This window comes from Balearica regulorum, chromosome 6, assembly GCF_011004875.1.
Source record: "Balearica regulorum gibbericeps isolate bBalReg1 chromosome 6, bBalReg1.pri, whole genome shotgun sequence".
NCBI lineage: Eukaryota > Metazoa > Chordata > Aves > Gruiformes > Gruidae > Balearica > Balearica regulorum.
In genome coordinates, this window is record NC_046189.1 from 25,891,374 (window position 1) to 25,918,705 (window position 27,332).

The following is a 27,332-nucleotide window of genomic DNA, read 5'->3' on the forward strand; positions in this document are numbered from 1 at the left end:
CCCTGCCCGTACCCCTGCCTGTACCCCTGCCCGTACCCCTGCCCGTACCCCTGCCTGTACCCCTGCCCGTACCCTACACCCGCCCCTGAGGCGGGGGGGGCTCGAGGGCGGGGCTTGAGCCGTGCGGGGCGGGGCCAATGCCGAGGGGCGTGGCTCTAAGGCCTGTCCTCCGCGAGGCGGGGCCTGGGACCGTCCCGTGCAGGGTGTCGGAGGCCGCGGGGCCGTGCGGTGAGGATGACGGCAGGACGCTCCCGTTCTCCCCCCCCGCCGCCCCGGGGCCGTCCGCCCGCCCGCCGTTACCCCGCAGTCCGCTGAGCGCCGCCGCCATAGTGGGTCGTGCCGGTGTGCGGCAGCCCCGCTGCATGCCGGGAGTTGCAGTCCGCCGCGCGGGGGCTGCCGGGGGGGGGTGTCGCTGTCCTGGCGGCTCGCGAGAAACTACAGCTCCCAGAGCGCACCGCGCGGGGCGGGGTTGGTCTACGCTACGCTAGGGCGGAAGGGGCGGGGTCGTGTGAGAACTCGGGTTGGGGTTGGCTGAGACGGGAGGGCGGCTGGGCGGGGATTGGCTAGGGCGGGGCGAACGGCGGAAGCGGCGGTGACGGGGTGGGGTGCGCGGGGAGGCCGGCATGGAGCCCGCCGAGGGCCCGGGGGCGCTGGGCTTCCATGGCGACGAGGAGATCATCGAGGTGGTGGAGCTGGGCCCGCCCGAGCCGGGTGAGACGGGACGCCCTGCGTCGCGCACCGGGCAGAGCTCTGCGGGGTCTCCGGCCTCCCGCCGGGGCACCGGGCCCGCTCCGGCCCCGCCCCAGCGCCAAGGCCCGGCCGCGGGTCCCGGCTCGGTCTCCCCCTGGGCCTGCGGCCTCTCCCCGCGTTGCGCCCCGCTCCTTTGCGGCTTCTCTGCTCCGGGTCTCCTGGCCGCGGTGGCATCGGGATCGCGCCTCCCCCCGCCCCTCCGCTGCCCCGTCCCCCGGGGACCCCCGAGGTCCCCCGTGCCCGTGGAGGGGCTGAGCCGGGCAGGTCACGAGCCCCGTCCTGACCCTCGCCCTCTGCAGATGACCTGGCCGACGAGATGGAGGACGTGGACTTTGACGACGAGGGGGCAGAAGAGCCCGACGCCGAGGCTTGGGAGACGGAGGACGACGAGGGGGTGGAGGATGGCATGGAGGCGCAGGACGACAGCGAGGTCACGTTCTCCCTCCACTCGGGTGAGTGTGGGCAGGGGCAGCAGCAGCTGGGCCCCCCCTCGGGACCTGCTCCCACCCTGGCTTTCCCCTGAGTAAGGGGGTGCCGCAGGTCCTTGCCAGGCTGCTGTCTCCCGGCCGCTCCTGGGACAGCCGGGCTGCCTTGGGCTGTGCTCCTTCCTACCTTACGCTCTGGTAGAGGAGCCCTTCGAGCCTCCTACCCTGGCGGCTCACCCTGAGCTCAGCAGACAGCCTGTGCTGCTCTTCCCCCATGGGAAGAATTGATTCCCACTGGTTTGAGTTGGGAGTTCAGCTCACTGACATCCCACCCAGACCTGGCACTGCATGGGATTTGAATCCCCTGGGAACATGAGGTGGGATGTGAGTGCCATCCCAGCCATGTAGCATCTCTTTACTTTTCTGTGAAGCTTCTGTTTTCTGTGTGAGCCTCGACCCCAAGACCAACACGCTGGCAGTGACAGGCGGGGAGGATGACAAGGCCTTTGTATGGCGCGTGAGCGATGGAGAGCTCCTGTTTGAATGCTCAGGTGAGGTGCTCAAGGCTGTCTGGGTGGCCCTGTCCCCTCCCAGCCACGTCTCTCCAGACACGCTCTTCCCCAGCTGATGCTCTGCTGGAGCCAGGCTCCTGACCGTCCTCCATAGCTTGGCCTGAGCAGTCTCTGTCCGCCGTCGTCTCTAGGACACAAGGACTCTGTCACCTGCGCTGGCTTCAGTCACGACTCTGTGTTTGTGGCCACGGGTGACATGTCTGGGCTTATCAAAGTGTGGCGGGTTGACACCAAGGAAGAAGTGTGGTCCTTCGAGGTGGGGGACTTGGAGGTGAGCGGTTGGTACCCCCGGTGCCATGGGGAGCTCCTGGGTCGGCAGCTGGGACTGAGCTGGGTGGTGGTGGGGATGCCACCTCCGTGACGCTGCCTGTCCCTCCCTCTGGCCAGTGGATGGAGTGGCACCCTCAAGCCCATGTCCTTCTGGCGGGCACAGCTGATGGCAACTCCTGGATGTGGAAGATCCCCAGCGGAGACTGCAAAACCTTCCAGGGCCCTGCATGCCCAGCCACGTGTGGCAGGATCCTGCCTGACGGTGAGGCACAAGGGCTGTCTGGGGTGGGGAACGTCACCAGCTCTGTGACAGATCCTGCTACCACCATCTGTCCTGCTTCTGCCAGTCTGTGCTGAGCAGGAGGCAATGAGGGAAGCTCTGGCTCTACCTGCTGCCTCTGTCTCACCCAGGGAAGCGAGCAGTGGTGGGGTATGAGGATGGGACCATGCGCATCTGGGATCTGAAGCAGGGAACCTCACTGCATGTCCTGAAAGGTAGGGAAGAGGTTAATCACCTGGGGTGCTCCCTAATTGGGGAATGGCCCCTTCCACTGGGCTCTGACCTCTGCCGGGGTGGAGAGGTGGCACCCTCCGAGGCCAGGGGCTGCAGGAGGGAGCCTGGCACTGGGTTTCCCTGTCCCCACAGGTGGCTGCTCGTTGCCACTGGGGTGCCGGCAGAGCCAGGCAAGGGGGAAGCTGCAGGAGGGTGGGTATCAATGTCCACTGGGTCTCTGCGGGGAGGACACGTGGAGCTCATGCCTCCTGCTTGTCTCCCCAGGCCAGGATGGCCACCAGGACCCTTTGACGTGTGTGGCCACCAATCAGGATGGCAGTTTGATCATGACAGGCTCTGTGGACTGTCACACCAAGCTGATCAACTCCACCACGGGCAAGGTGAGTTCTGTGTGGGCAGGGGCAGAGCCAGGAGCCCTGGGGCACCGGGCTCTCAAGCCCCGGTCCTGGGCCAGGCCGGTGTCTCCGGGTGGTTCTGGGCTCTACAGGCCCCGAGCAGCCTGTGGTGCCACCGGCAGCCAGCAGGAGGCGCCCTTGGCCAACACAAGTGCTTCCTCCCAGCCACTGGTGGGACCTGTAGCTGTGTGGTCCCGCAGGGCTTGTAGAAGGAAGTTCCCTCCTGTTTGCTCCGAGGAGCTGAGGTTTTGGGGTCGGGCCTTGGTGTCCAGGGCGTGTAGGCTTGATCCCGAGCAAGGAGGGGGACCTCGGTGCGACTGGGGGTCCCCTTCCCCTCCCCTTGGGGGCTAGTGAGTCTCCCTCCACCCAGGTGGTGTGCGTGTTCAAGATGGAGAGCGCGGCCCCCAAGGCCCCTGCCGGCGAGGGCGAGGAGGCAGAGTCCAACTCGGTGGAGTCGCTGGGCTTCTGTAATGTGTGAGTGTGGTGACAATCCCTCTTCGTTGTTAGATCTTACAGGGGATGTTACAAACGGATCCATTTCCATCCCTCACACATTGTTCTGCTGTGTTTCTCTCACCTCCATCCTCCCCAGCTGGCTGTGGAGATCCCAGGTCACTTGAGTGTGACATGGAGGACAAGGGACACCAGCTGCTCAGTCCTCCCCCCAGCCCATTGGGTTTCAGGGCTAGCCTGATGGACCACTCTTTGGCCAGGGTACCCTCCAGATACAGCTCCTGCGAGTCTTTTGTACCAGGACATTGTCTTCTCCCTCATGAACCTTGGGCTAGTTGCTGGCTCTCACTGTCCTGTTGGGTTTCCCAGTTGGGGTGTTTCATGGCTCTGGCCATTAGGTTGTCCTTCATCGTCTTGATATGCTGCAGCCCTCAGCATAGCGTTTGCTTTCATCCCTGATCCCTCATACGCTGCCATCCCTGCTTCCCCCAGGCCCATGTAACGTCTGTTCCCCTCTCTGCAGGATGCCGTTGGCTGCTGTGGGCTACCTGGATGGCACACTGGCTATCTATGACCTTTCCACACAGAGCCTGAGGCATAAGTGCCAACATGAGGTACTGCCCTACCCCCTCTCCCTACACCTGGGCAGGGGGCATCTTTGGGCCTATCCGAGACCTCCCTTGGAGCCCAGGGGCTTTCCTGGGCTAGTTCCCAATTTGTGCTTCTCCCTCAGCCCTTCCCCAAAGGCGACCGCAGTCCCTGCACAGAGGATGTGCTCCATAGTTTGACTCTGGCGCTGCCTCTCCTGTCTGTGAGGATGGCAGACAACACTGGGGGGAGCACATGGGGGAAGCTGAGCCTTGCTGGGGGTCCCCAGAGCTTACCCTGTGGCCTCTCCCCTGCCCCAGTCAGGGATCGTGCAGTTGCTGTGGGAGGAGAGCTCGGCCGTGGTGTACACCTGCAGCCTGGATGGGGCCGTGCGGCTCTGGGACGCCCGCTCGGGGAAGATGATCAGCGAGTACCGAGGGCACTCAGCCGAAATCCTCGACTTCGCTGTCAACAAGTGAGCCGGGAACCCCTAGAACCCTTCCCTGCTGGATGGAGGGACCAGGGGTGGCAGGGGCCTGCAGCCTCAGGAACCCAAATCACAAGCTCTCTCCCCTTTGGGTGCTCCTGCAGTCTGGTCCCGATGGGGGGGTGTGGGGGGGTGGTGGGCACACCCAGGTCCATGCTGAGACTTAACAGTCTCAAGGGGGAACGGGGCAGATCAGACCTGGGCCAGGGGGATGGCTGAGGGATGTCCACAGCCCCCAGCTCCATCTCTGAGGTCTGTCTCCCCCCAGGGACGCCTCCATTGTGGTGACAACCTCTGGCGACCACCAAGCCAAAGTGTTCTGCGTCCAGCGCCCTGATCGCTAGAACTGTGCAGATGGATGGTGTCCTGGCTCTGCCAGATGGCTCGTGTACAGAGGGATGAGGGAGATGGGTGTCACCACCCTTCTCCAGTGCGTGCTTTGTAATTTTCCAGCCTGCCCCGCTTTGCCCTCACAATCTGGGGGCTGAGCCTGGGGTTTTGTATGAAAATGTCTTTTAATTATATAAATTATTTCACTTAACTGGATGCCATCCACTCTGCTTGTTGGGAAGATGACCTTGGGAGCTGTGCTCCCTCCCTCCTCAGGGATCTCCCCAGCATCTGACCATGGCCTAAGGATCACTGGGCAGGCAGTTTTAGGCTGGTCTGGGTGGAGGCAGAGCCCCCCACCCTAGCTCTCCCTGTTAAGGGGAATGAGGGGGTCAGGGTTGGAGGGAGTGGTGCAGATTGCTACTTGAGGGGGGGAGAAGTGTGCTCTGTGCAGCCCACTTTAGTCCCAAGAGATGGAGATCACCAGAAGTAATTTGCTCCGAGATCCAGCAGTTATCCCCCTTGCACATGTGACTCCAAACACCCCTTCCAGGGCAAGGCCACACACAATGACACGCCAAAGCCCCCACAGTCCCTTAAGATAGAAAGATCTCCTTTATTAATGAACCCCAACAGTATTTCTTCAGATACAGGAGTTTTGAACTCAAATATTCAGAAGAAAACAAGTTAATATTGCATTATTCTCATAAGAAATACTGCAACTTATTTCCGGTAACATATTGCAAAGCGAAACAGCTTGAAAAGAAAAAAAAAAAATTAAAAAAGAAAAGAAATGAAGTCAATCAAACTGGAATTAAAGTTTTGTTTCTTGGAACGATCGAGTCCTCGCAAGCACAGCTCGTTTCTGCAGATTACTCCCCAAACTGTCGTACAAACAGACCCCGATTGCTTGAATTCCTTATGAGCCCACAGAGGTGCAACATTAAAAGCTACGATTATCGGGTAGCAAGTGCCCCAACCTTCATCCTCCACGGCAGCCTCACTGACCCTGGTGTTAACGGGTTGTGAACGTCTTCCCCCTGAAAGGATGCAGAGAGAGGTCAGCACAGCCCCTGGTGCTGTTCTGGGGTGCCCTGGGGCGGCTGCGGGACTTCTGGTGGGGCAGATGCTTGCACCGTGCTCTCAAAGCCGGGCAGGCACTGCTGGTTCACAGCTCGCAGGCGTCTGTGGCTGCAGAACCAGGTCAGGGGGCTGCGGGGAGGGTGTTGCTTTCGCAGAGGGGACGTGGCAGCACACACAGAAAGGACACCAAGGGGCTCTGGGATCAGCAGAGGGTAAAGGACCTGAGGGGAAACACGTTCATGCAACTGTTCTCCACCCCCTTCACCCTGGGCCACTGTGCTCACAAGAGGGAGCCAGCCAGCCAGTGCAGCGGCCAGTCAGCGCTCCTGGCCCCAGCCAGCTACTGGCCAGGGGCAGCCAGGGGCTCCAAGGAGCTGCAGACACACTTGGGCAGCGGGAGAACCTGCTCCAGCACCTGCAAACCCCCAGGAAGGACCTGGCCACTCTCCCCCTGAGCCGGAGCTGCCCCCAGAGCTGATCGGCGAGCTTTAACACAACAGGGGAAAAGCCCTGCGAATGCCACCACGTGCTCAGGGGACAGCGCAGACACCAGGGCTCACAGAGATGCGTATGAGCCTTCTTTTGCAAAGGCCTTGCCTGCACAGGGTTTGCCACACACCCGGCTCCTACACAGGACACATGATGCAGTGAGCGAGCATGGTGGAGGGAGCACAGGGGTCCTGGGAGGCCAACGCACCCTGATCCATTCTCTTGCCTCAAGGCACCCAGGCAAGCACCTCGCTATGAAACACCCCCTTCCTCACTCAGATGGGGTCCCACAACACGTCAGGCCCTGGGCCAGCCACCCACACAGCATCCCAGTCCTCCCCAGACCAGGGTATGCCAAGCTGAGGAGGAGTGAGCTCATGGCTGGCAAAGAAGCCCAGAGAGTCAGGCCCTGCTTTAGTACTCACGTGATTGTTTTCATTTCTTTCTTCTCTGCATCTGGACGGGCACGGTTCAGCACCTTGAGGAAATCCGACGTTTTCGCCCTCATACGCGTGTGAATATAGGCCTGCATTTCAAAATGGGGACACGTCAGGATCATGTCTTCACAGCTGAGATTTCAGGACATGGAGTAGGAGCTATCTTTCTGCTCATTATTGGGAAAGCATCTACCCTGCTGCTAGGATGGGAAGCAAACAGGTGCTGCCTGCAGCAAAGAGCTTGGAGAAGGTGATGATACATCACTTGCCATACCAGCATGACTGGGGAGGGCAATGCCAGACTCTAGTGAGTTTTCAGGAGGGCACCACTGCCCTGTGCTCCTCCCCTGCAGCACCCAGGTCAGTTGGGCCGAAGTGACCCTGGTATCCCCCAGCCCTGTCCGCTCAGTACCTTTGAGCACTTGATGTGATAGTGCAGGTAGTCCCGGAATGTGTGGATCAGGTTTATGGTGTTGTCTCTGGCAGCAGCATTGGTGTGACGGGGGAACAGCACTGAAAGAAGAGGGTGACACAAACCGTTAGTGCCTCCTGAGACTACCAAAGGTTCCTCCAGTGCTGGAGGCTTCAGGGAGTGCTGCTCTGAATGCCTGCTTTGCTCTCTACAAAGAGCCCTTTACACATACCAAGATTAAGCAGCATTTGTGACTTTAAACACAGGCCTTAGCAGCACTTTTCCACGTCTCCCGCAGCAGCCTGGATGCAGCTGTGCACTCTGGAGGACACAGGCAAGGCCAAGTACTCAGAGATGACGGCATTGTAGGAAACTGCATGATGCTACTTTGGTGCTCGGGAGGAGCAAATGGAGGAGAGCACTGGGAGGCAGACAAGGATGGCCAGGCTGCTCGACTGATTCCAAGATCCAGTCTGCCCTTAGATCTTGAAATCAATTGTGGATTCCTGTCTGGCAGCCTGCCGGCCCCATGACAGAGCCAGACTTGGTTACTGCAGGGGCCCGGTGACTCGCTCTTTCCAGAGTCTAGTGCTGTGCTAAGCGTCCCAGATCCAAGGGCTAAAAGACCTTTTTGTCTGAGTGATGATCTCACCTGGGACTGTCAGATCAGATAACAGGGAAATTGCGTCTCAACAAGAATGAAGCCTTGCTTGCCGTCCCAGACCTGCCATTAGACAGCTCTCGCATAGCTGACGAGCTGCCCTAACCTCAAGGCACCATTCCCAGCATGGGAGGGCGGCAGTGTCTGTGCTCCACCTCTGAGCTCCAAACTGCAGGAATGCCGGCCTCAGAGACCCTAATGGCACACCCAAGCATGAAACCAATTTCTCTGAAAGAGGCCTTTCCCTTTGAACAGGGCAGGGTTTGGACTTCTCAGCTCAGCCCTCAGCATTGCTGCCCAGGAGGAAGCGGTGACTCTACCGGCCAGTGCCTCTGCAGGCAGGGGAAAGCGGCTCATCAGGGATGGAAGTGTTCGGCCCAGAGCAGAGGTAGAGCTGGAGAAGCAGAACTTGCTGCCCTGCTCCTGATTAAGCACTGCACAGGTGCCTGCAGCTAGACAAGCTACAAATACGCTTGCATGAAACCTCCCACAAGAAGCTTCCAGTCTCCACAATGTCACAGCAAAGCCACCCTTCCCTTGCTCCCCAATGCTTAATTTATTTTGTAGTCAGACACTAAATGGCTCACTGTCTGCTTCCAAGCCTTCTTGCCCACAGCAGAGCCAAAGGACACACCGACAGGGGCAGACAACGCACAGTGCAACTCCAGAGTCCCTTCAGCCCCAACGACCCACTTGAACACTCAGTGAAGGCGAATTCCATTTTGTTTTTCATGCAGCAGCAGGAACCTCTCTTCTCCCCAAACATCCCCAGGCCTCAGAGCCACCTGCTTACCAAAGGTGATGTAGCCAATATTGTCGCCAACGGCTGCATCTGTGTCTTTCAGCTCCAAGGGTGGTTCCCTGTGGCTAAAGAGCACCTGTGGGGCTGTGTGACTGGCCCGGCGACCCTCCTTGAACTCCTGAACAAGACAAAGCAAAGATGAGTCCCACTGTGGTACTCCAACAACACGATGGGAAAGCAAATGTGGTTTCCCCACTCCCAAAGGACAACTGAGCAGGAGGTTTCCCAGCTTTCCCTGAATGCGCTGAGTCCATCAGGCCAAACCTCTGGAAAACAATCCTTTTTCCCAGCAAAACCAGACCAAAACGCACAGCTGTCCCAGGTTTACACATGGCCCTAGCACAGCCCCTCAGCTGGGGTGGCTTTCAGTGTAACAGTTCCTGCCGTGGGTGTTTTGTGGAAGAGACACCTCAGTGTGGGTCAGGAGCAAGCACATGAGACAGCACAGCTCCTGCCGGAAAGGCAACACCATCAGTGCTTCCAGCAAAAGTGGACAGCGCCCATCACTCCAGAGGAAAGGAAATCCTCAGAAATGGCTGCGAGGTCTCCATTGCATCTAGTGTAAAGGGTCTGCTGTTTGAGAAAGCACCTCCCACAAGGAGTCTTTGCCCAGGCGTTAAGAGGCATCTATGGGGTTTGAAGCTTGTGTGCGAAGCCTCCTCCTAACGCTTCTCTACACCTTGAAACAGTACCTCCAGGCAGGGAGATCCCTTCTGCCAGGGAAACTCTCTGACAGCAGCACAACCCCCACCTCACATGAAATAAACTGGCTCCGCATTTCAGGCATTACAGGACTGCCCCTGCACTGGGCTAGGAAAGTCATGACACCATTCCCCTGCCCCAAGGCACAGCGGCCTCCCTTCTGCCTCACTGACCCCCAGCCCAAGCTACATATCATCAGCCACCCTCGGCCCCTCCTTCCTTCTGAGCACAGCTCACCTGGGAAGGGCAGGAGCATCTCTGTCCCTTTTAGAGAACTGAGTAGTTCACTGGGGTTTCCTTAATGAAATGCTTAGCTTGCGCTTCTGCCTGTTTATGCCAGAGGGTGAAATGGCTCAAATGGCTTCACTGGTTAGTTAATGGTCAGATTTTCTCTGTGAGAGCCCAGATGAGCAGCCACCATGCCTGACTGGGCTGCCTTACGCAAGAGCAATAGCTGGAGGGAAGAAGCCAGCATGACTCAGAGTGGAAATTCTTGTGGCTGGGCAGGAGCAGGGTTTGCCGTTGTAAAAACCAAGAACCTGGGACATGGAGACTCTGGGACAGCCGCTGCCTTGAAGCCTTACCACCTCCCTGGGAGCCTCACAAACCCTGTTTTGTTCACCTCACGCCTCCCTCTTTTAAAAGCTGAATTCCAGGCTGGGGGATATGCTGGTGAGGAAGAGCTCAAAGCCATAGCAGATGCCCTGCCTGTAGCTAGAGAACACAGAGAACAGAGCTGCGAGAGAAGACTTCCATCACAACACACACTGTCCTAATGACCCCCAACACAGGTAAAGTGGTATCCAGCAAACTGGGCCGGTAACTGTCCACCAGCTTGCCAGCAGCACCCTGAAAGGATAGGCGAAAGCTCCTCTAGCCCTGGAACACCCTGCAGGGCCCTGCTCCATGGCCGTGCCCTGCTCCATGGCCGTGCCCATGCAAGAGGCTCCCCAGGTGCTTCAGCACACACAAGGTGAGCTAGGCAGGCCAGCGACAGGGATGAACACACGTACCAGCATGCACTGAGCCTTCCCCAGCTGTAAGCAAATGTCTCAATCTCCACAGGCTGCACGCAGTTGCTAACGGACACGCAAAGTGTTTACTACAGCCCTCTGAATGCTTCCCGGCTAAATGGCAGTTGCAAAGGGTAGCTGAGTCCAGAAGTACTTGGCATTACGATGATTTATTCAAGCCCACAAACTATGCAAATTCATAGCTTTAAAAAGCTCGAATTCGAGACCCCATTGTGGCATGTGAGAGCAGCCATGCTGAGCTGCTGAGTCTCTACAGCATTTGAGCATTAGCAGGAACAAACTTTGAGGTGAAGACAACTCTCAGCACCACAACACTGCCTCACCCCTTCTTCTTCCTCTCAGCCTCCCCACCATACTCAGCTCCCCAGCTGGCTGGTGATCCCTACACCACAGCTAGCTGCACTACAGGGCCCCAAGGGTGGATACTGAAGTGTTCACTGTAGTGGTTCTCATCTATAATACATAATATGTTTGATTGCCCATATAAGGAAGACCACTGCTAATAAAGATGCCAATGCAAGAGCGTGGATTAGAGGATACACCGCCTATGCCTATTAACATGGTTCTTCCATCCCAGTGCAGCCTGGTGCCCTGCAAAGCATTTATGTGTATTAATTAAACTGCCTGTGAGCTCACTTCAGCCTAACATCTGCTTGTTTGGCAGCGCTTGCTTCAAGCAAGAGGGCTCAATCAAGGACCAGACCCTTTCCCTGTAATTCAGTTTCCATACCTGCATAAACACCTTTCCGATCACCACGTCATCGTCATCCTTAAATACTGTGCTGAACACAACCGTGACGCGGTCCTTTTTTGCCTCGACATACCTGCAGGTGGGTGAGAGAGGAGAACCCAGCTGTGAACAGGAGCTAAGAAGTACAACTGGATGAGGAAGCAACCATGTGACAAGGTCATGTAGATACAACAACCATTCACAGGCCTGGCTGTAGAAAATTTCCCCTCCCTCGAGACAGTATTTACAGGGAGCAAAACATTTCTGGTGGGAGCGGCCAGTTCCTCTCCTGCATGCAGCCACAAGCGCTGCCACTAGCACAGGCACTTGTGTAACATCCCTGCAGCCCAAGGGATGAGCATTACCCTCACTGGATACTTCTCACAGCCTAGGACCAGCCTTTATTACCCTGCCAAATTATGGAGCAGGATTTCTTGACTTTCTACCACAACCTACAGCTGTGAACAGGAGCAGAGATCGTAGTGACAGCTGTCCGACTCCCGTGCTGCTTGGCTTGAATACTTACATTGTCTCATCGTCCCTGTAGTGGATGACAGCTCTTTTTTCTCCTTCTTTGCCCTCTTCCTGGAATTTGAAATACTTCTCAAAGACCGAAGCAAAGCAGTTGCGCTTCAACATGCCAGCTTGGTGCACGATAGCATCCTTGTCTGCAGGAAGGTTCTCCAGGTCATAGAGCAAAGAGACATTGTAACCTGGGGAGGGACAGCCACTAACCTTAATAATCTATGCAGGGCCTTAATAAAGCCAGAGACATTTTCTGGAAAGAGACACCTACAGTCCCACCTTTGCCTTAAACCCTCCCAAAAGCCCCAGGGGTGAGTGCTTCCCACCCCAAGCATCGCCAGAAGCCATGCCTGAACTCAGTGCGTGGCCATGGCAACGCTCCCAGGTCTCCTTCGCGAGCTCCCAGACACACGTGCTGCCTGAGCTGCTCCCAAGTTTTTGCAGTGAGTAGGAAGAGATGCTGTCACAGGTAACCATGGTTTTCCTGTGTCTCACAAAGCGTCTTTGAGAAGAACAAAGACCCCAACCGTGAGGAACAGAGGCTTCCTGGAGGAGGGCTGCATCAAGAATTACAGCTTGTGCTGCAAGCTCCTTCAGCCCTAACGTACCTAAGCCACCTTTTAAATTGCCACTCATTGTACAGAAAGCCCCAGATATGAAGCTCTTGAGGTGCAGCCTTCATTTGAGCATTTCTGAGGCTACTTAAGTCATTTTGGAATTGCATTCATACACACACAGAGTAAATAGTATCACAGGGTTACCTGATTCAGGATTTACCAAGTAGTTTCCATAGACTTTCTTCAAAACCTAGGAAAGAAATTAAACATTCAGAGCACAAACGATCAGGTTTCTTTCCTCCTGCACAGCCCAGGCCACGTTCAGTCTCCATTTAGAAACATGAAATTACAACATCTGCCTCCCCTAGTCTAAGTGAACTTAGAATCATAGAATGGTTTGGGTTGGAAGGGACCTTAAAGACCATCTAGTTCCAACCCCCCTGCTGCAGGCAGGGACACCCTCCACTAGACCACGTTGCCCAAAGCCTCATCCAGCCTGGTCTTAAACACTTCCAGGGATGGGGCATCCACAACCTCTCTGGGCAACCTGTTCCAGTGCCTCACCACTCTAACAATAAAGAATTTCTTTCTAACATCTAATCTAAATCAGCCCTCCTTCAGCTTAAACCCATTACCCCTTGTCCTGTCACTACACTCCCTGAACAAACTTGGACAAATATTAAGTCATTGGCTTCCAGTATTATTGGCTGCTCCTGCTCTAGGCAGAGCTCCCTGAACCCCACTGATAGGGGACACGCTGCAGGAGAGGACTCAAAACTGGAACTTTTTAAAGTTCTTGCTAGTCTTGAACTTGCACAAAGAAGAAAACTCCTTCCATACACCTCATACCTTCACAGGAAAACTGTCAGCAGAGCTTGACACAACAGATCTGAGGGCTACAACCCTTCTTCCCATCTAAAGGCAGAGGCAAAGGGTGGCCGCCCTGTCCCTCTCCTTGCAGGAAGGCAAGTTCAGAGCAGAAATCAGGTGCAGTGTGGCCAGGTGATTGCCCGCCCTGTCTCAGCCTATTGCACGGGACAGATGGGGACGGAGAGGAGACTGCCAGGCAGCTTGGATGCCTCCCAGAAGCAGAGCTGCCTACACCACAGCAAAAACCTTTCTTCAAACATAATCACTGCTGAATTTTACATCAATGGCAATTTTCAGCTGAGCCATAGCTCTGTGTCAATGAGGGGGCTGGGAACAGGAGGTATTTCACAGAGAAGAACACAACAACGCTACGGCAGAACTGTCCCTCCTGGGATGACACCCACTACCGTGCAAAGAGGATGCACGGGTTCTCTGCATGCCAAAACCCCCTCTCAGCAGAGAGCCTGCCTGCTTACAGCAGCCCAGGGAAATGCTCTGTCTTAGCAGGAACCTCACTTTGCACTCCTCACAGTGGGGTTTCAAAGACAGAGCAGAAACAAGCTCCATCATCTCCAGGGAAGCACAGAAAGCAACAGTTTTCTAACTGGAGATTTAAAAGTGTAATTTCTATTTAGTCAGCATTCCCAAGGCAGTCCTACAGAGATCCCATTTTCCCCTAGAAGCTTGGGAAGTTGCATTCCACCACCACTGCGGTAGCTGCTGGTGCACTGTGGTGTCAGCCACTTGCCCATCACAGCGGTTCTCTTGGGATCACACACCGTACCAATCCTCACTAAACATGCTGGGAGGGCTCCGCCATTTGGGCTGCTTGACTCTCGTTTGCCAGCAGCAGTACCTTCAGTAGCGGGCACTGCTGCTCCTAGAAAGCTCTGCGTATAGGAACCAGGAAAGCAGGACACTCAGTCATATTTATTCTGACTTTGGCAGGTCCTGCAGCAACTTGCAGGAATTCACTTTGGGTTCAAATTGCCTGTTTCTCACCAGACTCATGAAAACAAGGAAACTGCTCCATAAGTTTATCTTCCAAGGACAGACACCCAGAGGCAAAAGCCTGCTGAAGAGCCCTGGGTGAACCCCATTTGCTACCATGTGGAGATTTGAAAACTGACTCAGGAACTGAGTCACACTTCCTGCCTCGCCACCCAACCACAGCTCAGAGAGGCTCCTTCTTTCTACCATAAATGGCCCTTTGCAGCCCTGGCCCATTCAACAGGAACTTAACCTGCTGCTTCACACAGCAGCAGTGAAAAGGGAACCAGTCTGCAGATCAAGGTCAGGACAGACAGCAAGAGCCCATCGCTTGCTCTCAAGTGTGGTCAGAGTCAGAAGAGCAGCACCATGGGACTCCAGATTTGTCTTGGTGCCTTCCCTCACTTGCAGGCTCAGCACAACAGTCAGGGAAACTATTTCTATATGGTCAGGCCTCACACTCATTTGGACTTTCAAAATTGGTGGTGCCTTTTCCCTTTCAGGCTGTAGGGTCATATAAGATGGCTTCCTATTCATGAGAGACTGTGAACACACTTTTCCCTTGTCTTCCAGCAAAGTGGGACTCCTGGTTGGCACAGGGCTGCTCCTTTGACCAGCGTGAGATGGGAGCACAGATGCTTCTCTAAGGGTCAGATGCCAGATCCATCAACATCGCAAGGACATTGCCCATGCTAAGACAGTATTTGTCTCAAAGCGCAGAGATGCTCACTCACCTCGTCAGCACCGTGTTCCTGGAGTTCCTTGTAGAATTTCAGAGAAATACTGACCATCACTTTTGTCTTGTCTCCATTGGGGTTTGAAATATGGTAAAGGACTCCATCAAAGTCTGTGAAGCAAGCAAGAGAAATGTGAGGGAACAGGAACCAGTTCGTATTTCTGAGGAAGGTCTTCCCTATATGTTCTAGGAACTGCATAAAGCAACACAGCCCTCACAGATACACCAAAAGAGAGAAACTCATAATTAAGGAAAGCAGTAATGTCATGTAGGGACACCTGTTATCATTCAAAGGGCTGAAACAGTTTTGACATCTGTCCATCACAGAAAGCTTTAGTCTAGTATCATTTAGCATCCCTGGCAAATCTGCTTGTGCTCAACACATGAGGATACAAACACGCAGAGACAGAAGCCTTCTGGATGGCCAGCACAGAAAGTGACTGACATGCCCACCGGGCCAGAGCTGCAGCCTGGAGGAGAAAACATCTCTGCCAGCAAAGGCAGCTCAGCCGCTGCCTGCTGAGACAGCTTCCACTTCACTGCAGAACAGGCAGGGAGGGCTGAAGGCAGGGAAAGGCAACCCTCCAGCTACCAAGCAAGCTCCACTTCCCTGTGGAGCTCTGCAGCTTACATAGATTCTTGATAACAAAAGCAAAAAGTCAGATGCTGAATGAACACTTGAACTTCCTTGGCACTTCTCATCCTGGAGAGCAAACTTCAGGCAATGAATTCATCTTGCCTGTCACCCCGAGCCACCTTTCTAACAACCCAAACCAGATGGTGCTAAAGACCTAATAACAAGTAGCATCAAGGGCAGGACTGGAGAACAGCCGAGGTAAAAGAGAAGAGCTATGTAGCGCGCACACAAAGCACTGCCACCACTGACCTCACTACTGTGGGGAAAGTCCCAGGGAAGGCAGACAGACAGAGAAAATAGTGGTGCAGCCAACAAAGCCCCAGCTCTGGGGATGCTTCAGGATGTCCACACCATCTGTCCCTGCATGGCTCTCCTCCCCCAGCAGTGGCGCTCGGTGAGTTTGGGCACAGCAGGTGTAACCATGGGCAGACCATTTGAGCCAGCCCTTTTTTCAAAGAAGTCAAGAGAGCCGTGGAGCTTACCTGCAAATGTTACTTCTACTGCCTCTGGTTTATTTCTAAAAAGCAAAGAAAACAAAGAAGGTAAATGAGAACTCAAACAGCAGCCTGCAAGCTGTGAAGGAAAGAGGATTAATTTCCAATGCCTTATTTCTTACAAGCAGCTCTACCTGAAAACCCTTCTATCTCCTGCTGTTCACCTAGCAGATAACCTTCGACAAGAGACCTTCGATTTCTCCCCATTCATATAAAGCACCATTTTTACCCCAGACAATATAAAATAGGCCTTGAAGCTGGCAGAGATCATTATTATTTGTAGTTTATTAAAAGATTTTAAGATCACAGATTTCCAGTTAAAAATGTCTGAGAAAGCCACTTGTCACTAAGGAGTTTGTTTTAACAAATGTGTTCTCCATACAGAACAGGTTTGGGGAGAGAGGCTCTTTTGCAAGTTCCTGCAATACCAGTTCATGGAAGGGACTCAGAGGCTGAGCAATCCTTCCTGACACAGTGCCCCCTTTGCCATCAACAGCAGCTCTGCAAACACGTTGATAAAACTCGCTCGCAGAGAAGACCCCTTCTCCAAGTTCGGGGCTAGGAGCAAACCACAGAAGGAAACTTTCCAGATATGCATTTCACCCTGCCCCTCCACATCCCTTCGGAAATACCCCCAACAACACTATACCAACCACTTCTGCAGCAAAAACTAGATCTGGGTTTGCTCTAACACTGCCCAGTGTGATCTTTGGGATCCCTGATCAGCAACAAGAGCACCTCATGAGCCAAAGGAACATCGCATCTTACCCTACCAATATGAAAATTTAATAACATCTTAACAAACCCTATTTGCCAGTTTGTCCATGATTTCTAGAAGAGTAGGATCCTGTGAAAGATCTAACTGCTTCTGAAAGGTGATTTTGTTGGGACTAGCGCTACATAACTGTTTTGGCAGCTCAGAGGGGACTAGTATTAATAGGTCATTCTCCAACAGGGAGCAATGCAAAGGTACCTCCACCACTGAGAGCAGGGGTGGAAAATGAGAACAGGATAAAAATGCCAGTCTGCTACTGCTGTTTCACAGTGTTTCTCTGCTTATTTTTCAAAAGTGGCTGGTATTAAACAGAGTACAGGCTAATGATGCTGCTAACACAACCCTAGCCTGTAAAACAGTTCATTCACATCCATCCGAACCAACGTACTGAAGTAACTCCCCAAACCAAAGCCAGTGTGTCGAGGCAACCTTGTGGTCTCAACTATGCTGCTGCTGCCCAGAGACCAGCTTCAAACTTTTTGCAGAAACTTGCTCTGTCCGCACATGTGTATGCTGCTGGGTACCGGCTACACCTTGGTATATATACCAAGAAAGGTGGGGGAAGCGATGACTCAGTATCTACTTTCCCTCACCATCTTCTGGAAAGGTTTTAATGATTTTTTCCCCAGCAGAAAGCACTGCTCTTCCATCGGCTTTTCAGCAGCCAGGAACGACCATGATGTGCTAAAACCCGACAGGCAATGCAGGGAGACCAAGGCACCGAACAGCACCAATCCCAGACCATGCACCAGGTCAACTACATTTTATTCAAGTGGGAAAGGAGGAATTAAACCCCAACTGGAGATCCTAAGTGGAAATGATGAGGTGTTGCTGCTTCTTGAAAGTTATTAGCTGTGAAAAGCAACAGCGCTTTTTGTTGGGAGGCTGGAGAGCCTCTGTCTTTTGTTCTGAATCGCTGAAGACAACCCACACACTTGAAAGAAGCAGTGCAAAGGCACCCAAGGCAGGTCCTTTAGTTGAAGAGCCGTGCCAGCTACCTGCGACCTCTCTCACTGTCATCTCCCCTTCTCAGCTGAGCCCAAGACACAAGCTCAGAGGGCATCCCTGGTTGCATAATTAACTCACTTGGGCTCTTGGAAAGGGGAGCAATTCCTCAAGCCGCATCCAAGCCACTTCTGCTCAGAGCAGAGATGAAAGAAAATCCCACTGATCCCACTCGGCCAGTTGATGCAGACATGTTCTTCTTTTAGAGCACCACACTCAGACTTGGGAATCAGCTTGGATGGCAGTATAAATTTTTATAAAAAAAGAAACCTATGTAGGAAGCTTTAAAGATAGCGCAGTCAGGCACATGAGAGCTAGGAATATTAAAGAGGACGCATCCTTAAACCCTGTTCTGTCTTCTCAGAGTTAGACTGTTCAAAAACCCATTCTCCACACACGTGGAGCTGACAGCTCCCGCGGGGAGCCCCGGCTCACAGCACAGCCTCCGAACACAGCACAGCCTCCGAACACAGCACCTTCCTCTGAGCAACACAGGGAAACAACTGACAGTTGGAGAGGTTTCGCTGTAGAAGGACAATGATTCCCTGATCATCACTTGCCCAATACCCCAGGGGATGGCAGGAAGATCACTCATCTTGTTATTTAAGAAGCGTGTGAGACCATGTACCCAAAGTCAGTTAATGGCTCTGCACGACAGCCTTTGTTCTGCACACAAAAGCTTACTGCTAACACAGCCGGCCCCCTTTCTGAACATTTCAGCGCACAACATGGATTTCTTAGAGGAGTTATTTTAACACTGATTTCCCGAGTGGCTCAGTTCTTGTATTTGGTGATGGTGAGGAGGGGATATATTTAAGGGAAAAGCAGGTAACTGGGCAGAACTTTGGGTGCTGAACATTCAACCACTTCCCTTCTCAGCGAAGCGAGCGCTCATGTGAGCTGCATACAGAACTCCTCACAGCCACGCTGGCCCTGTCATCGCCTGCAGGGTGTTTTTTCTGCCTCGCCTGGCACACACCTAAGTAACCCTGGCCTGGGCTGGCCCTGCAGGACTGGAAAGGGTATCACAAATGTGGCTGAGAGCAAAGCGACCTCTTAGCCCTTCACAGTTCAGCAGCCTTACATCCCGAAAGTTTAAAATGCTTCTATTTATTTCTCTGGCTCACCTCACCAAAACTATCCTGGCTACTTAAAACGTTTCTACAACGTTGCCACAGGTCACACGCACATGACCACTTCCCCTAGACCTTCCACCAACCCCACCTTCCGCCAACAGAAATAGCAGCAGGGATGTGCCAACCCCCCCGCAGAAGCACAGTGATGTCCTCTCCATGTTTAGCTCTCTCAGCCTGCCCCACTCTCGCGCGGGGGATGCACAGCAGGCCTGGGAACGGGGCTGTGCTGCTGCAGGGTGGGTATCAGTTACCATCAGGTTACTGGTGTGATCCCAAAGAGCTCTGCCTGGTCCAGTGTGCTCCAGTGTCCCCTGCCTCCATGATGAGACCCATTCACACTCGTGGTGAGAATCAGCAGTTTAGCAGCTCGGCACAGAGTGACTGTAAAGCCCAACTGTCCTTTTCACATTTTAATTCGAAGCAGGGCTCTGGACAGCTGGGAGCTTGTTTGGGGTTCACTTCCACCCCTGATTCAAGTCTCCAAGAACCAGACTAAGCCCAGCTATGCTCAGAGGATTTCAGACAGTACAGCCCATCCGCTTCTGGGGCGGAGAGCTGCTGCGACCCCTGCAAGCTCCTTACCACCGACGCTACCTGAACCATAGCCTCCCCCAGCAAACCTCCCTCTTTGCTACCCTCTGCCCTGAACAGACAATAAAACTAGCTTGTACCAGGAACAACTGAGATGGCTCCTCTCTGCACTAAACACTGACTCCAGACAAGACCTTTCTGCAAAACCCCACCTGAACTCAGACGCTAAAATGGCAGCTGTTCCAAGCAGCAGCAGCGGTCTGTTTTCTGATAACACTTATCAGGTTTGAAGTCAAATCCACACCAAATCCCATCTGCCCTCTGCTTGTAACAATAAAAGGCCCTGACAGGTTTTATGTCTTCTTGCCCACATTCCTCCTATTCATCTCCAAATGGCTCCTACACTCTATCTAATACAGAGCCAGCTCCAAATCAGATTTTTCACCCCAGCAGAACATCCACAGAGAGCCACAGCACCCATGGAGAGATGCCAGTGAGCACTTAAGAGCAACAGCAAATCTTCTCTTCTGACAGCATTTCCTCAATTTTCACTCGGACAACTTCCAAACTTCCCCGCTTCATTCTTAGGCCATGGAGGCTCTTAGCCATATGTTACAACAAATTTAAGAACAGAAGAGCAAAGACTGCAATTATACAGAGCCCTCATCTTCTGTATTAAACGGACCTAAATGCAAACTTAGGCCGACAACCGTATTGAAGCATCTCCCACATCACAATTAAGGCCTGTACCCAATAAAAGAAGATGGCAATTATATTAAAAGCTGCAGGCATGCAGATATTCTAATCTCTTGCCCCAGAGGAGATGGGAAAAAAAGGGGGGGTATTTCAAAGCTTAAAGTTCTGAGTAGAGCTTTCAGATCACTGGAGTCAACACACAGCTTGGAGAGAGCAAGCCAGATTCAGTGACAGACTGCAGGCTCTCGCTACAGAAAGGTCACCCCAATAAAAAAATTATGAGCAATGTCTAAAATTATCTGAACAGTTCCTCCACTTCTGGGCCCTGCTCAGCTAACAAAAGCTACTCTGCGTAAGCTGCGGGAGCGTATGAAATCAAAGAGCTCCCGCAGCTCTGGCAGCACACCCACCACGAACTTGAGCAGGAGTGTTCCATCAGGCGGGCAATGCTGAGCAGTGTACAGCAGCCCCCATGCGTGCCAGCTCTCTCCTCTCGATGAGGTGAACCCTCTGTGCCCGAGCTTCTCCCTTGCAGCAGGCACGGCAGCCTGGAGGAAGCTGGCTGGAAGGAAGGCGTTGGGTCTCCCACTGGACAAAGCTCGGGCTGGTCCCACAGCGTGCAGGTTTGGGCAGGTCCGCTTCCAGCCAAGTCTTCACCCCCTGTGCATCTCTGTTCCAGCTGTGGGCAGGTAGACCGCAACTCCCTGCCAGAGTGATCCAGTGCTGTGGCAGGTCTCTGGGGAAGAATCTCATTTTGCAGACAACATTCACTGCGTTTCTTTAGCACAGCGACTGACACCCCTTTTTCTCTGGTGTCAAGCGCTGGTGGCTGCAGCGAGAACCGTTCTCAGTGGATAATATGGAGCAGGCCCCTCTTGGGAACTCGAGATGAAAACTGAGGCTGGAGCGATGACAGACCAACCTGCAACAGCCTAACACTTTGCAAATCTGGGCTGCTCTTTCCTCCTGTTCCCTGAGCTATTGCTTGAAAGCAGAGCACTGCCTAGCTCCAGACAGAGGTGGTTCACGATCCACCATTAATGCAAAGTCAGCTTCCCTGGTAGCAGAAGCCAGATGTACGGTGGCAGCCCAGGAGCTATGCTCAAACACCTACTGCACACTTGACACGAACAGCCAAGGTTTACAGTGCCGCCCACGCCATGCGTGGTACCCAAGGGTACCACTTTTGGCCAGCAGCATCACCTGAGCACTCCTCAGAGTCAGGCAGATTGAGGTTCAGCAGGTGAGGTTGTTCTGGTGGAGATGTGCACCTCCAGGCTGGGCTTGCAAGGACACTGAGCCAGCACCTGCCAGTGCTGCTGAAGGAGGGAGATCTGATCCCCACTCCTTGGCTGCACCATGGTGAGCAGTCTTCACACAATGAATGGGATGAGGAAACTCATCTGGGCTAAAAATACCCAGTTTTGCCTGTTTAATTTTAACCCAGGTCACTTCCCCAATCCTGTTTCCCCTGAAGCCACAAAAATGCCTGTGTCAGCAAGAAGGAGAGGGTTGCTGAGAAGGAACCTCTGATTTTTGGTGGGGCTGCTGAGCTCCTCTGAAGCACTGGAGCCACAGATTGCCACAGCTACTCCCACAGGGAGTTTCTCAGTGGTGCCCAGCAGGACCCAAAGCTCCTCTAACCTCCCAAGTGTGCCTAATAGCCTCCAGACACTCCTTGGTCTCCCCAAGTTTGAACTCACTTTGCATGTCACATCACGAAAAGTTCACGCTACCCGCTTTCACCCAGCGCTCAGCCTCCCTGTCTGAAGGGCTCAGCTCTACAGCCAATGAGCACCAAAGTGACCGCAAATGGGAAATACCACAAAGCACGTGGGCGCAGCTTCAGCCGAGCTCTCCAACCAGCTCACAGGAACCAGCTCTACATCACGGAAGTTCAAGCTTTAGCCATTTTCCTATGTAGCTAATAGTTATGAAGCTCTGCAGATTTGTACCTACTAAAGGCCGTAAAGAAACCAACAATTTAATTTGAGATTCTCTTCCCTCCGCCCCCAACCAAGGAAAAAGGCATGCTGTTCTCCAGCTATGCAAATTTGTTTTCTTTTGCACAGTGGGTAAATACTAAGTAACAGTTTGAGATAAATGATTAATTTACTGGAGATTTAGGGCAGGCTATGTGTGGCTGGAAAACCAAATCCCGTGAAGCTCCTGTGCACTTTCACTGGGGTCAGTTAAATTACAGCAGGACAAAACTGGATGGCAAATCTGTGTTGGGAGGCAGTTCCTCCCCGCGTGTTAAACATAATGAGTATTCAACAGACAGAGAAGATAGTCATCAAAATATTTCACACTTAATTAAAATTGTTTGGGTGGTGTTTGTTTGTTTTTTCTACCTGTGCACTTAGCAAAGGGAAGCAACGATGAGAAACAAAATCTTCCAACTGGTAGAGCTCATCCCTTCACATCATGTTTCTATCAGAAACAGGAAAACCTGAGTGTGACTCCAGCTCCTAAGCAGCTTCAAGTCAAAATAAGTTAGTCAAAAGCTTATGGAACTGTTTACTCTCTTGAAACCTGCAAAAGCTCGTAAGTTTCCTCATTTCATACTGACCAGGTATCCCTCCACTGCAGCAGTTTGACGCTTGAAAGTTTCACCAGCAAATTCCTAACTCATTTCAACAGATTCTGGTAGCTTTAGGCCTTTATTTAAAAATGTGGTTGGTTTACGGAAGTGGATTTAGAACAAGAAATTACAATATTAAATAAATAACTAAAAAGCCCTAGATGCATTGAAGTCCATTACCTGTTACCACATTGATCTAAATACCAATGTTCAATGGTGGTATCCAGGAGCTGAGATTTCCATGGGTTTTGCCCACAAAAAGAAACTACATTTGGAATTACCCTACTAATGGGTGGATGCTGCCAAGCCCCAAGGACCTTGTCAAGGGAAGACTCTTAGACACAGGTTAGGCCCTGCCTTGAGTGCTGATCTCTGTCTGCGGTCTGCCAAGGTACCTTCCACACTGGGGACTCCAGAGACAGTTGATGGACCTTCACGCAGAGCAGATTTTGACATATATTATACGACAATAACATTATGAGCAGTTACGAGCTCCAACTTCTATATTTAACCTAGTCCTATATGATACGGTGAAATACGAAGTGTCTCTCACCTGATGGTCCGGGAAATCTCCTGCAGGGAGCCTGGTGAATCATGGCCACAGTGCAGCCATGGGGAGCAGAGGAGAGCAACACAGCCCACACCACAGAACAAGTCTCCGGCCAAGGATTTGGAAACAAACACCATGCTGCCCGACTTCCAAGCTGGCGCTGAAGCCACCAGGCACACCTGGCTCTGAGACAACCACTATGGACAAACCCTTACATTGCATCTGCCCTGCTCCTGTTTTAGAGCGAGTAACTCAAAACCAGCTCTGTCTGAGCGTCCAGACGCACTCCTCCTGTCACCAGATCGCTCAAGGCTTGACCCTGCCCTGACTGTCCTGTGTCCGTCCCCAAGTCACGTCTTGGGACAAACATCACAAACATCACCAAGATAGTGAAATACAGCAAATCCCCTCCTGCATCCAGGCTCAACGCCAAGGGAATGACCCCAGAACTGTGGCCAGAGGAAAAAGAAATTTCACATGAATAAACATTGCATAACATCCATTCCCTAAAAGACTTGAAACCAAGAGAGAAAAAAAAAAAAAAAAACACGTCCCTTGTACATCTCAGACTTTTGTCTCTGCCCTGTGCTTGCCTGGACAGGAGGACCCCACCACAAGCACAGAAGAAAATGCAGAAGTAAATAACTTCCTCTCCTTCAGCAACACACTCAAAGACACAAAACTTATCTAGAAATGACATCTAAAGAAAAGAACATGCCATAGATGAGTAAGAGGCAGAAGCAGAGCACCATCAGTTGCACTCAGAATCGATCCAGGAACAATCAGTACATCAGGCAAGCATGCTGACGCAGAAGTGAGGAGGCTTTGTTGCACAGGCAAAACAGAAACTTTGGGGGCCTGCAGGCTGGTGGGGAGGGAGCACCCCCAGCTCCGGTTGCAGAGAGTCAGGGTTTCAAGGTGCATTTAAACCCACAGACTGCCACCTCCACATTTACACCAACACAGGGACATGTGTGCATTTTCTTTCCAACAGGAAGAGTGTCTCAGTAAGGACATGCGATGAACAAGCGTTTTTGACACACACTATTAACCTCCATACATATAATATTTTCTAATGGATGAGCTGCAACACCATAGCGGTCACCTGGGAGCTCTGTCTTCCCAGTGCAATGCCTGTGCTTTAGGGAAACTTGTTGCATTAAACGATCAGGCTCAAGAAGAATAAAAAGTCTGTGAGGAGCTTGGCTATCCCACAATGCAGTGCAGCCTGTGAGGTTATTTTATGAAAAAAAACAAACACCCTGAGCAAGAAGTCAACTGAGAGACGAAAGTAGAGGAAATGGCCTCTGTCAAAGTTCTGCACACAAAAGGCTGAGAGCTTCGAAAGCTGCTGGAGGAAAAGGTGACACAGAAAAAGGCACCTGCCTGGGGGTCCCTTCCTGGAGCAGCCTGGGCTGAGCTCTTCGAGGTGCCAGGGCAGGCCCCACCCCTGAGATAACACTACCATGCTTTGCTTTTCAAGGTTTTGTCTCTGTACAAAGGTGCCCGGTGTTACTCATGCCAGCAGGCAGTGCACTGAGCCCACAGGTAACTTGGCTGCAGATAAGGACACTTACAAGAAGGGACTCTTTTGAGCTAAGCTGTGCTCAGATAAGCACCTTTACAGCCCTGGTGCAACACTGGAAGCAAAATAATCACTGTCTCCCCAGGGACTGAACTGTCCCAGCCAGAGATACAGCTGCAAAACAGCCCCCACAACCCTCTCCCTGAGGTCAGGACGCCCACCAGGTTGGCATCAGGGGCCGTGACAGAGCCGTGGGCCTGCATCCTTCCTGCTCCCTGCATCCCTCCTGCTCAGGAAAGCAAAGGGAGGCAGGCTGGAATCTCCCCACCCCCAAAGCAAAAGGCTGAGGCCACAGATCCACACACAGGCTTCCTGTTCCTCGGCTCCCCCGACACATTCTGTACCAGCGCTGACACCACACTGCGCCCGTTCTGACGAAGGCTGCTTTACCCAAAGCAAACATCCCTGCAAATCCACCTTTCCCCTAACTCCCTCCTTGCCCAGGCCCTCTCCTCCAGCTCTGCTCCCCATGCCCCATCTTCACCCCCCAGTTCGCCTCCACACTGCGAGCTCTTGTACCCTCCCTCTTCCTCTCCGGGTCTCCACACTGCCCTAGCACTAACCGCCCCATCAAGCCCCGCTCCCCACTCCGATTCTGTCTTTGCTCCCTCATCCCGCAGGCTTTGACTCTGCTCAACCTCCGACCAACCCACCGCTCCCAGCTCAGCTATCCCCGCCCAGACCACCCTCCTCCCAGCCCTCACCCCGCAGGCCTCCATCCCGTCCCACCTCTGCCCTCCTCGCTCCCCAGGCACCCGTCCTTCCTCAGTGCCACCCCCCATCGCTCTCCAGGCCCCCATCCTGTCTTGTCACCACCCCTCCCAGCCCAGTCCCCTCACCCCCCAGCCCCCACCCTGCTCCCGTACCAACTCCCCCAGCTCAGCCCCCTCCTTTTCCCGGCCCCCACCCTGCCTCGGCGCTCCCCCCCCGCCCCACTCAGCCCCATCCTACACCGGCACTACCCGCCCCGTCACCCGTCAGGCCCTTCCCTCTGCCCGGCCGTATGGCATAACCCTGCCCTCGCCAGCCGGCGCCTCCCGCCCCTCCCTCTGTCCGCGGCCTACGCCCCGGCCCCGCCGCCCCCGTCAGGCCCGTCCCGTCCCCCCCGTCCCTACCCGGCGGCCGCGCCCTCGAACTTGAGCGTGAGGGTCTCCTCGATGATGCGGTTGTTGACCTCGAGCAGGATCATGTCGGTGCCGGGGAGGGGAGGGGCTCTCAGGGCGCCGAGGCCGGAGGGAGCCGAGCCCGCTGCGCGCACCGGGGACCCGCCCGAGCCTGCGCCGCCGCTTCCGCTCTCGCGCCCGCGCGTCACTTCCGGCCCCGGCCGCGGCGGAGCTAGCAGGAGGCACCGCAGTCGCACCCGCCCCTCTCTCGCCCTCCGCGCTGACGTCACGGGAATGCCACGCCCAGCTGCCCGCGCGCGGCGGATCGGAAGGGGGTGCGGGGGGGGGAGTGGGGTACCCCCGGTGTGCCCCCAAATGGGGGGGGGGGGCACGGGCAGAGGGTGCCCCGGGGCTGGGGTGTGCTTCTGGGTATGATACAGGGGTCCTCCCAGTTGGGGGGGACCAGGGGTATGGGGTGCGCCTGGGGTAAGGGGGTCCTCGAAAGTGTGGAGGTGCCCCCAGGGACGAGGGGTCCCCCAGGCAGATGTGGGTGTGCCCCAGAGTACGGGGGGTCTCCACAAGAATGAGGTGCTCCGGGGATATGGGGGTGCCCACAGGGAAAGGGGGTGTCCTGTGGGTTGGATGATCCCAGGGTTACAGGACCCCAAAAGCGTGGGGGGCCCCCAGGGAACAGGGGTGACCCAGGGTGATGGGAGGATGCCCCAAAGGGATGGGGGTCCCTAAAAGCATGGGAGTGCTCCAGGGAGCACTCTAGGGGGGGCTCTGAGGGTGCCCTGGAGCTGGAGGGCGTACCCAAAACTTTTGGGGTACCCCAGAAAAGCATGGACGTGTCCCCAGGAAATAGTGTGGAGCTGTGGTGATGCCCCAAGGGTATGACGGTGCCCTACAACTGTACGGGTGCCCCCAGGGGAACCGAGGTACCCCAAAAGTGTGGGGTACCCCTAAAACTGACAGGCACCCGAAAGTTGTGAGGATGGGGGTGGCCCAAAGGTTTGGGGGTGCCCTTGGGTGCAGGTTTCCCCTAAAGGCAGTAGGGGTGCTCAGAGGAGTGAGGGTGCCCCAGGGTTACGGGGGTGTCGGGGGAGTCCCCCGAGTCTGCGGGGCTGGTGCGGGGACACGACTCCGCCTGGTGGCTCGGCTCGGCTCGGCTCGGCTCGGCACAGCCGGGGCGGGAGGGACTCGGGGCTCTGCTCTGGGGGTGTCCCCCGCAGCACCCGCGACAGGGACAAGCCAGCACCACAGTGCCCCGTGCCCCCCAAAACCCCTGTGCCAACCCCCGCTTTATCAGTGGGGAAACTGGGGCACGGAGCCCCGCCCTGCCTTTGCCCACCGACCCGCCCGCCAACCCCCCCCCCCAGCCCCGGGGGGGTCTCGGCTTTCAGAGGGGCTGCAGCACGCGGGGC

At 54.4% G+C, this 27,332-nt stretch overlaps 2 protein-coding genes across 2 annotated transcripts; one reads left to right on the top strand and one right to left on the bottom strand.

Annotated features, from left to right (window-relative positions):
* The first annotated feature begins 565 nt into the window (after positions 1-565).
* Positions 566-5,598, top strand: AAMP (angio associated migratory cell protein). Its single transcript, XM_075756973.1, has 11 exons — positions 566-711; positions 1,050-1,202; positions 1,607-1,726; positions 1,879-2,018; positions 2,135-2,279; positions 2,429-2,512; positions 2,796-2,911; positions 3,297-3,400; positions 3,903-3,993; positions 4,288-4,442; positions 4,723-5,598. The coding sequence occupies exons 1-11, from the start codon at positions 624-626 to the stop codon at positions 4,796-4,798; spliced, it is 1,272 nt and encodes a 423-aa protein (XP_075613088.1). The 5' UTR covers positions 566-623; the 3' UTR covers positions 4,799-5,598.
* ARPC2 (actin related protein 2/3 complex subunit 2) lies at positions 5,381-26,173 on the bottom strand. Its single transcript, XM_075756974.1, has 10 exons — positions 25,921-26,173; positions 15,932-15,966; positions 14,811-14,923; positions 12,421-12,466; positions 11,661-11,847; positions 11,135-11,228; positions 8,660-8,786; positions 7,206-7,306; positions 6,782-6,882; positions 5,381-5,824 (listed from the first exon to the last, which is right to left on the bottom strand). Exons 1-10 carry the CDS (start codon positions 25,992-25,994, stop codon positions 5,800-5,802), a joined length of 903 nt encoding a protein of 300 aa, XP_075613089.1. The 5' UTR covers positions 25,995-26,173; the 3' UTR covers positions 5,381-5,799.
* Between the last annotated feature and the right edge of the window lie 1,159 nt (positions 26,174-27,332).

Coding starts and splice junctions, on each gene's coding strand:
- AAMP (XM_075756973.1), top strand. CDS start 624: ATGGAGCCCGCCGAGGGCCCGGGGGCGCTGGGCTTCCATGGCGACGAG. Junction 3,401..3,902: donor TCGCTGGGCTTCTGTAATGT/GTGAGTGTGGTG, acceptor CCCTCTCTGCAG/GATGCCGTTGGCTGCTGTGG. Junction 3,994..4,287: donor GGCATAAGTGCCAACATGAG/GTACTGCCCTAC, acceptor CCCCTGCCCCAG/TCAGGGATCGTGCAGTTGCT.
- ARPC2 (XM_075756974.1), bottom strand. CDS start 25,994: ATGATCCTGCTCGAGGTCAACAACCGCATCATCGAGGAGACCCTCACG. Junction 12,467..14,810: donor AGGAACACGGTGCTGACGAG/GTGAGTGAGCAT, acceptor TTTCTTTCCTAG/GTTTTGAAGAAAGTCTATGG. Junction 11,229..11,660: donor TACAGGGACGATGAGACAAT/GTAAGTATTCAA, acceptor ACCCACCTGCAG/GTATGTCGAGGCAAAAAAGG.